The following is a 9908-nucleotide window of genomic DNA, read 5'->3' on the forward strand; positions in this document are numbered from 1 at the left end:
AGCGGGGAGCGGCGGGCGGGCGGGCGGCCGGGGGGGCTCGCGCGGCGCCCTCCTGCCGCTCCGGCTGCCTCTCGGCCCCTCCGCCCGGGCAGGCGCTTGGGGACACGAGCCTGTGCTGTGCCCGCTTCGGCCCGGAGCGGCTTGAGCTCCTCGCGGGAGACCTCCTAGGAGTAAGCGCGCAGCAGCCGCGAGCCGCACTCGCGGGCCCGGGGTGTCCAAGTGCGGTGGTCGCGGCTAGTTCGGGAGGGACGGGCTGGAGCACTCTTAGTGCAAAATAGCCAGGCAAGGGGAAGCTTCTCCCAAAGCTGCCAATTTCGTGTGCTCAAGATAAAGCCTGCTTATTGCTGCACAAGAAGTTTCCTTGTTGGTTCACGTTCATCTTACCGGAGAAACCAATCCATTTTGAGTTCCGGCTTGCCACTGTCTGTAAAAGGGTTCGTTTTGCGGCAGCAAGCTGCAGAGCTCGGGAGGGAGCGCTTGGGCCGCTATTTCCCTTCCTCGGCTTTTACTTGGCAGCGCCCTTGACTCCCTGTTAGCCCCGTTAGCAGGGCTCCTGCTGGCCAGCAGGCTCAGGGGCAGCCCCCGTGCTCGTGCTGAGCAGGTAAGGGGGGAATACAGAGGCCCTTTCCAGCTGGGGTGAGAGCTCCGTGGCCAGTTTTCCTGTTACCTAATCTACACCAGTGAGATCACTGTTGGGGAAGTTAACTGGTAGTGGACTGGAATCATCTGCTTTTTCTCACCTAAAAGCAGTGGCACATTTGGCCAGCAAGGCAGATGGTCTAGTGTATGGAGGGGGGAAAAAAATTGGAGAAGCAACAAGCTACAGTTCATAGCTGACCCTGCTTCCGGACAGTTGCTGCAGATTTTGCTGCCATCTGTTTTTCCCTGTGGTTTTTGCCACAGCAGTGGATGTCTCTCTCAGAAGAGGTCAAGTCTCTTGTCTTTTACACAAAATGTGCATTTCTTCAATTACAAAGAGAAACACAGCTTCTGTTTAAAGATGCTTTTTGAGGTGACCATTTTTTGTGGCCCAAAGGTTGTACTTTTTTCGGTGAAGTGTTAACAGACTGTATGGCTCTGAGTACTTAAGTGTTTTTTGAAAATTTGACTATGAGATGTGCTTAAAATTCCCATAAAAAAATAGAGAAAAGTAGAGTGTATCTAACCTGTGTGTGAATTTCTAACGATCTGTTCACACATCCCTTTTGTTCTGGTTCTGTAGTGCCTGTTGCTTTTTTCCTGTAGTTGCTAGAGGCTTTTTGTTTCTCAATAGTCTAGTCTTCTCTTCAAGCAGACAGCACAGTCTTCTACAGAGAAGAGAAATTTTTACTAAGTAAAATGGAAATTTGTTTCGGCAGTCTCAATGTTGGAACTCTCCGTGAAGTGCATAAGTTTTAGATTATCTGCCTCTTCACTTAGGATCCTAGCTTTCCTTAAAATCAAAATAAGCTGCTGCCTCATGCATGAAAAAGCTCTTGGCTTATGACAGTCTGAAAAGAGACTTGTCTCTTTCCTGAGCAGCCGGGAGCCTCACAGTGGAGAGCCGTGCTTGTAAATCAGACTGTGTGAGTCCGTCTTGATGTTACTGCCGTAGGCTCCGTGTAGTGATTCTGTACACCACAGAAGGCAAGTAATTACTTCTGCTTGTGTAAAGGGGATCTCTGTTTCAAACCACTTAACAAGCTGACGTTGTGCATCGGCTTGTTCTCTGGCACAGTATTCCCTCTACGTAAGGAACTCCTGGGGTCTTCAAATTGCAGGAAACTCGGGAGAGAGCGGAGGAATACAGAGCATGAAGGAGCTGTGCTGTGCAGATCAACTGAAACTCCATGCAGTAAGAAGTGTGGAGATGCCCTGTGCTATTTCAGTGGCCAGGGAGGCCTCGTTACTCCCTTTACCCCTGCTGCACTCTATAAACTGGCCTAGAGTGCTAAGCTTGGCCAAAGAGAAGACTGAGCATTCACTGTGTCCGAACAGACACAGTTTCTGTAATGTGTTTCTTTCTGTTTCTGCAGGGCAGACGGTTTGTCGAGGTGGAACGCAGCGGCCGTGCTATAAGATTGTCTACTTCCATGATGTTTCCCGCAGGACCAGCTATGAGGAAGCTCGCCTGGCCTGCAGAGCTGACGGTGGCCACCTAGTCAGTATTGAAACAGCAGCAGAGCAAAAACTGATTGAGAAACTTATTGGAAGTCTCCTGGCTTCTGATGGAGACTTTTGGATAGGACTTAGGAGGAGAAAGCACGATGTAGACAATAGCACGGAGTGTCAGGACCTCTACTCCTGGTCAGATGGCAGCTCGTCCGAGTTCAGGTAGGTACCTGGGCAAGAGGCTTGCGGCAGCCTGGGGAAGGACCCCCTCACCCTCTTCGAGCAGGTGGAAGCAGTTTTCTCAAACGGGTCTCCGCTGTTCTTGGGCACTGTCTCTGCAGCCATTTCCATAGGGTGCTCTTAAAGTACCATGTCTATAAATATGATTTTACTTGCCCTGTGAAGGGTTGAACCAAGCTGCTATGTGTACTGTTGAGATTAAAGCTTATGTCTTTGAGATATTGAAATATGTATTTGGGATTTACACCCAGATCTGCCTCTGCTGAGGAACTGATACAGCTTTGTCTTTCACTAGTGGGGTGCAGCTTGCTGGGTAAGTCAAGCTAAAGTAAGTAAGCTAAGTCAAGTAGTTGGTGTTCTTGGCAGGGGACAGAAGGGGAAGCATACAGGGTTCTGTAATAACTGTGAAATTATTGCTTTAACACTTTTTCCCATGTTTAGTATCTTGGTATATCAGGATTTTATTTGTGGGCCAGCTTTCAAAAAGTGCTTGGCATGCTGAATCCTACTTGTTCCAAAATCACTGTCTTGAACATTTTTTCAAAATTAGGCCATATAGTCTTAAAAGCAATCTTCTGCAGTGTATAAAATGCTTCTTTAGTATCAATTGTATTAGATTGCTGAATAGTGAAAGCCCGCTTCCTTTGTCCCACTTGGCAAGGTGGATGCGGTTTTACTGGAAGAAATACCCACAAGTCAGTCTTCGTTAATATGCTTCTAGGCAGAAGCCTCTGCAGCATCATGGAAGGTTGACTTGACATGTTTGTTTTCCTAGGAACTGGTATGTGGATGAGCCGTCCTGTGGGAGTGAAATCTGTGTGGTGATGTACCACCAGCCATCTGCGCCACCAGGTGTTGGAGGCCCTTACATGTTTCAATGGAATGATGACAGATGCAACATGAAAAACAACTTCATTTGCAAATATGCTCTTGGTAATGAGCCATTCGTAATATTTAAAATCCAGCCCATTCCTGTAGGTAAAGGAGGTGAGGAGTAGGTAAAAGGAGGGCTTGATGGTGTCTTTGGAAAACCCCAGCTTCACCGGAAGTATCTCTTAGGAGACAGGCAGTTTTTTAACTGATGCAGATCCGGGGGAAAAGTACCTCAGTATCCAATATTTGTAGCAACTTATGTGAGCTGTTGGGACTTGTGTAAAGTGCTTGATCTTAAATAGCGCCTGAAGGAGAGAGAAGACTAAGAAGGGTACCAGCTTTCCTAGACTGCTTGGAGACTTGATGTGCCACTACTCAAGCTTATAAGGAAGTTACGCATATCTTTTTTTCCTTTCTAGAGAAGCAAACAAATGCTGCAAGAGGGAATTCTCAAACAGGTGAGTTGGCTAAGTTTGGTTTAGGCTTTTTTAAATGATGTATTTGCTCTTAGAATTATTCGCTTAGCATTCATTATCAAGGACCCTCACAGCCAGTAAGCCTCAAGAGCAAAGAAGCTTTCCTGCAGTTTACTGAACAGCATGAAGGAAATGTAATGCAGTCTGGTGCAGGGGAGCGTTGCGTGTTGATGCAGCATGAACAGGGGATCCACATGCTGCAGAGATCTTAGCAAAACAGTGCTAAGTTAAAGCACTGTGCAGGTCTTGACAGACGGAAGTTGCTTCCATCTCTTTCCACCCTCATTTCTTATGATCAAGTTACCAGCTAACATCTGCAATATGATATCAACTAATATCTCCTTCTCAGATGTTGCAACAGAGCCATTGAAGCCAGTATTGCCAGAAGAACACCATAAGAAATACACTAATGGAACACTTAAGGAAGCCCAAGGTAAGGTCTGTGTTCATCAGCTGGCCCATTCTCTAGCTCTGCACGCCATCATCTTGCACGCGGCTACAAAGGCAACCTTTAAAGGTGGAGTATTTGATCCAGAACATTGACTGAGTTTTGGCAATTTCAGCTGGAAATTTCCCCTGTGAATCTTTACCGCTGCAAGCATAAAGAGCTTGCTTTGAGTACCAAAATGTTTTAAATCTAAAGCTCTGTAAAATACTTGGACCTGAGAAGTGCTTTCAAAATACTGAATTGGTCTTGAATGTCAAAACTGGTAATGTTCTTCTTAGTATACTGCAAAAAACTTCAAATTTCTTTTTACTGTACTTCTCCCTTCATATAGATGGCTAAAGAATAAGCTATTGAGAACTTAAGAGATAAGACATTCCCCACTCAGAAATGCTTTGGATGGAGATTCATAAGCTTTTAAAGAACAGTGCATCTTGGTAGCTTGCACTACCCATTGCCTTCTCACAGGGAGGTTATTCTACTCTAATGTGTTTATGTATCAGTCTATATTGCAGTTGCTGCCTTTGAGAAGGATCAGATACAGATAGATTATGAACAGGACTTGAAGCCCTTAGGGGAGCAGTGGTGCTGTCTTTGATAACTTTTTTTCTTATGTGCATGCCAAATACACCAGGAAGTAAATAAAGGCTGGACTGTCATGTTTTTACCCCTAGAGCCTGTTCTGAGTCTTGCCTACATCCTTATTCCCAGTATTCCTGTGCTGCTGCTACTGATGGTCGTTACAGCCATCTTTTCCTTTTGGCTTTTTGCAAAGAGGCAAGTGACATTGTTTAACAAGTGAACTCGGGTGTCTTGTGCAAACAGCCATTCTGCTGCCAGCTTAAGGATTCCATTAGAGAGCTGCTTTCAGCCACAGATGTATGCTAGATAGGGAAGAGTGTAAAATGGTTTGAAGTGTTAGTGTTAAAATTTGTTTAAGACCAGGTTCCTGCCAAGAGAGGAGGAGATGCCCTTTGAAAGAGAGAAATACTATTTGCTCCAGAGTCACGACCCTTTTTCTGCCAGGCTTTTCTCAGTCTCCCCTCCTTTTGCCTGTGTGCATGGCCGCTCTGGTGGGGAAAGGGATGTGGTGCTGGGGGTGCCAGACCTGAGCCTCACTGCCTTGGCCCCTTGGGATGTCAGGGTGTCTGCACAGGGCCGAGCTCCCCATGGGTGGCCCTAGTGATGCAGCCTGCTGCCCCACGCCTGGAGCTGCAAGAAACAGCAGATGTGCTGTATCTGGCCTCTGTCAGCTCTGCTCAAGGCCTTTAGCTTATTGACGTACTAGGGGTGTTTTGTTTGCTTCTGCACGTGAGCACATTAGAACCTGTTGTTTCCTTTCCCGAAGGAAACGGGAGCAAATAGATACGAGCCCAAAGGATGAAGATGCCTGGCTCTCTACCCACAGGAGGAACAGTCCAGATCTGGAGGTTTACCAAGTCATTAAGAAGCAATCGGAAGCAGATCTGACTGGAACCAGGCCTGACATTAAGAACTCGTCGTTTTGCACCCGAGAACATAACATGCTTGACAGTCTCTCTGGGGATTATGATGATGTGGCAATGAATACACCAAGTGGCTTTGTGACCAATGATATCTATGAACTGTGTGGAGATCGCATGGGAAGGAGCAAGGAATCAGCCTGGGTGGAGAATGAGATATATGGATATTAAGGCAATGGACAAAGAAAGCCTGCAAGGTGGATCCCCCAGTGAATAACAATGCAAGTTTAGCCTGCCCTACCTGTGCACTTCTTTTAATGACTATGTGTGATATTGTATCCTGGTTTTGCATCATCCCTGCATTTTTTTGGAAAGAATATGGGATTTTAAAGAGCTAAGACAAAGAATGTGCTTATCTTGCTTTGCATCAACCCCCTTTTGCACCAGGAATGGTCTGTTAAAAATCTTGATTACTTTTTATGTTTACAAGTCTAACTTTCTTGCCTTTCAAAGGTGAATGTCTTTCAAGGTAAAGAACAATCTAAAAATACATACTTGAAGCAACTTTCTTATCTCCAAAGAAGGTGCAAGTCGTAAGTCAGTTGCTAGCCATGCTTGTTTCCTCATTGGTGTCTCAGAAAGCTGCTGTGACTGCAAATCTGTTGTTCTCTTAGATGCCAACCCACGGTCCAGCTGTATGGTCTTCATCAGCTGCTTATAGCACTGACAAGCCCCTTCACAGGGAGAAGAACAGTGCAGTTTCTACTCCATTCCTTCTCTCCTAGTCTCACTGCCAAGGCCAGAGATGTGAGTCACTGCACATAACTGTGTACTGAGTTAACCTTCTAAGTTGTTTTTCCAAGAACCTCAGTAGGTGCTTTGGCATAGGGCTCACTGTGTCGCTTCACTTATCCTTGCAAAAGGAACTGCAAAACAAGAAATGAGGAGTTTATCTGTAATGCTGAAGAAAGACAGTGAGGTAGCCTAGCCAGTCTCAGAAATTACTGAAGTCCTTTCTGTACCTAGTTTACTGTCCTGAAAGGTATCAGTTTGGCTAAATAACAAATTAAATGCCGGTTGCTTTCTGAAAGGAGTAGCCATTTACAGTTTTATTCTAGACTTTTTTTTCCTTATGCCTGTGACTTGTACTAAATCCATGAAGACAAATGTTCTCATGTCCATCTCCAGAGATGGATTTTTTTGACAAGGTAGGTAAATATAACTAATTAGTTGAAAAATGGTGTTTTAACTGGTCATACTAATCAGTTCTTACAAATGCTTTGTCTCTGTGCTACAGGGACTTTATTCCATTTCTTTGATCAAAGAAGTTTTAAGGTGAGGTACTGAGGATGGTTTGTTGAATTTCTTCCGTTGACAGTGGGAGGGAATGACTTCCCTTTTTAACACTTACAGGATCTTCTATGACACCACACCTGATAACTGTCATTCTTCTGCCCCTGTGGAGGGGCATAGAGACGAAATGGAGCACTCCGAAGCTGTTGTACAACTAAGAATAAATTCAGGTTGAATGAGATTTAAATGTTAAATGCCAGGAAAAGGCAAGCAATTAACATTATTCACCTAGAAAAAAATTAGTCTGTATTTCACTGCCCAAATTCTAAGAATTGAAAGAGGGGTAAGATCTCCTGCAAATAAATGAATAGGTACAATCCATTCCTGTGCTGCCTCAGTTGCTTCTGGCTATAGCCACCACACAGCAGTGCTCTGCACTTGCTCTGCCACTTAAAGTTTCTCATCCTTACCTCAACATGCAGGTGATACGTGGAAGACTGGAGTTGGGAGCATGAGTTTGGCAGCATGTTGCAGATTCCAATGCCAAGTCATAGGCTGTAAAGCACCGGTAGCAGCAGTGAGGTCTCTGGGCTTGGCTTTTGCTCACTCGGGAGTTAGCCTGCATTGTGTAGGGGGAATTAAGTTCTGCTGTTAATGCTATAGCAATGAAAGAGTTGCAGGCTTGCTTTCAGGCAGGTTCTGTTTCCTGCTAGAACATACAGAACTGTCAGTAGAGAACTGGCAGCAGCTCTGTGGAGTTGGGCTGTTGGCATTTCTGTCCTGTCCGCTCTGTTTCAGTGCTTTCATAAGCTTGTTTGTATTATTCCTAAGGCGAAGAGGTTCAGTTTTGAGCAAGCCAGCATGTTTTGCTCTGTCTGCACTTACTGTTTCCAATTATTCCAGTAATGGAGCTGTTTCCAAAAACTGACATTTTGCTAGAATGTGTCCCATTGGGCCGAGGAAAAAGTGGGAGTGCCATGTGCACAGCAGAATACCTAAAACACTGGTAATCTGGACATCTGTATTTTAAAGGAGCTTTTTAGGACATTGTGCTTTAGGTCTCTTGCTTTTTAAACAATAAAGAAGGAATAAGAGCTTTTTCCAAACTTCCGGGGATGCTGTGAATCTAAAAATGAGTGATTAAACCTACAAGAATGAGACCTTGTCATTGCAAAGATGTTTTTCTCTTGTCCAGCGGGTCATTGGAATAGTCTGGATGCATGTTGCGAGAGCAAGTCATTATTCTGTGAAAAAGTTTGTTTACAGATACTTTGAGCAGTTCTGCCACTTGGCACAATGTTCAGCAAGTCATGTCTTTTATTTATTTTTGGATCATATTCAGCCTTTTCATAGGCTAAATTGGTAAATGCCTGGTTATCAAAAAAGCAAGGCTTGACGTTCAGTGTTGATGATAATTATGTAATACTCTGAATGTTTGTGTGTAGATCCCAAACAAGCATAGGGCATCTGAATTCAGTAATACTGTGGCTTCAGTCTTGGGATTTAAATAGTTAATGGAATGGTTAAGCTCTTGCCCAGTCTGAATTTTTCTATATCCTTCTGTTTGGGATTACTTGGTGGAATCTTAACTTTATTAAAAATTTCTGTGCAACTCTTGATATTTTCTGAGCCAAACCACTATTTAAGGGTCTGTGCTAGGGTAGCTAAGAAAGATGTGCATTGATCTCATTTTGCTGGTGGGACATTTTCATTAGGAGTGTTTCCCTTCTTTAGGATACCTTGAGTACAGTGATGGACAGAAGTTTCATGTGATGGTGAAGTGTTAGGCTTCTGCTGGCTGAGTTTTGTCTGGAGGTATAAAGGCCATAAGCGAAATGCTGTGTGGAAGGAGTGAGGTGAGGCAATGCTGATGCCATTAGGTGTTTACTGAAGCCAGGACTCTTCTGAAGGCACTGTTAAAATTATGAAGAATTGGATCTGCTTTGTCTTGCTTTATGCAAAGAAAATACCAAGAACTTGATAAACTCCAGACTTTGGATCCATCTGTTGCTTTTTCTTCCCTCCTCTTTGATCAGGTCCTAGGTAATGGAAAGAGGATGACCGAGTGAATAAAGCCAGCAGAGGAGGAATGTTAGTAATTACTCACCTAGTGCTCTGCAGGTGAGTGCTTCTGGCTCAGAGAGGGCTGTGTTCTGCCAAACAAGTCTGGCTGTGAAGCATCTGAAGCTAATTTAGCTCTTGACGGAGTTCATACCAAGTTTGCTCTTCACTGCACAAAAACAAATAGGAAAATGAAGCAAAACTCATTTGCATAAGCCACTAGGAAGCAAACATCTGCCAAAGGCTTTCAGAAGGTGTTTTATGTGGGACTGGAAACTCAACAGAAGTGAGTGCTGGATGTGGCCGAGTATGTGTTCTGCCAGTGCAAATGTGGAGGAAGCCAGTTCTGGATGTGTGCTAGGGCTGTGCGTTGCAAACAGGGACCTGCTTCAGTCAGTTCCCGCAGCTGCTTCTCTCCCTTCCTGCACGTTGCAGACAAGGTGGCTGTGTGCAGCGTCTGTCTCCGTACCTGCAGGCGAGGGTCTGCCACGCTTGCAGTGCACTGCCAGCAGCCGGTGAATGCAAGTGCAGAACAAGAGTACACAGAAGAACTGTTGGGTCTTCCAGCGCTTCCAGCTTAGTCCACAAGCTTCTCTCCCCAGTTCCTTTGAGTGCTCTTTTGATGTCTGGCTCTTGTCTCAGCGCAGAGGTAATTAAATGAAGGTAAATAAATGGGACATGAATGGACTCTGCTCCAGTGTATGCGTTGCAGCTAGAGGTACAGTTAGAAGGTAAAGGATGTCCTGTATTTGCCAAGCCAAACCTATGAGGCAATACAAGTTGTTTCACCTGGCCGTTTTCCACAGCTTCCCCTCAGTCTTATTTTATGCTCCAAGAAATGGCTCTTTCACAGTTCTTGTAAATGCTGTTTCACAGTCTTAACAAATAGCAGTTTCATCACCTTGTGTGTTGTCCACCAGGTTCTAGAGAGAAACTAGCACCTTAATCTCTCTTAGCATTGTGCCGTGTCCTCATTTTACAATTCCT

At 44.9% G+C, this 9908-nt stretch overlaps 1 protein-coding gene across 1 annotated transcript in view; it reads left to right on the forward strand.

The window, feature by feature from the left end:
• LAYN (layilin) overlaps positions 1 to 7829 on the forward strand; it is a 17730-nt gene extending 9901 nt beyond the window's left edge. Inside the window, exons 3-8 of the mRNA XM_026041027.1 lie at positions 2016 to 2313; positions 3107 to 3264; positions 3624 to 3662; positions 4030 to 4113; positions 4800 to 4902; positions 5474 to 7829. Of these exons, the coding sequence (XP_025896812.1) occupies positions 2016 to 2313; positions 3107 to 3264; positions 3624 to 3662; positions 4030 to 4113; positions 4800 to 4902; positions 5474 to 5798 (1007 nt within the window). The 3' untranslated portion in view covers positions 5799 to 7829. The remainder of the gene's footprint in view (positions 1 to 2015; positions 2314 to 3106; positions 3265 to 3623; positions 3663 to 4029; positions 4114 to 4799; positions 4903 to 5473) is intronic.
• The last annotated feature ends 2079 nt before the right edge of the window (positions 7830 to 9908 follow it).

The sequence above is a fragment of the Nothoprocta perdicaria genome, unplaced genomic scaffold, assembly GCF_003342845.1.
Source record: "Nothoprocta perdicaria isolate Ctin4 unplaced genomic scaffold, notPer1 scaffold_275, whole genome shotgun sequence".
Taxonomy (NCBI): domain Eukaryota; kingdom Metazoa; phylum Chordata; class Aves; order Tinamiformes; family Tinamidae; genus Nothoprocta; species Nothoprocta perdicaria.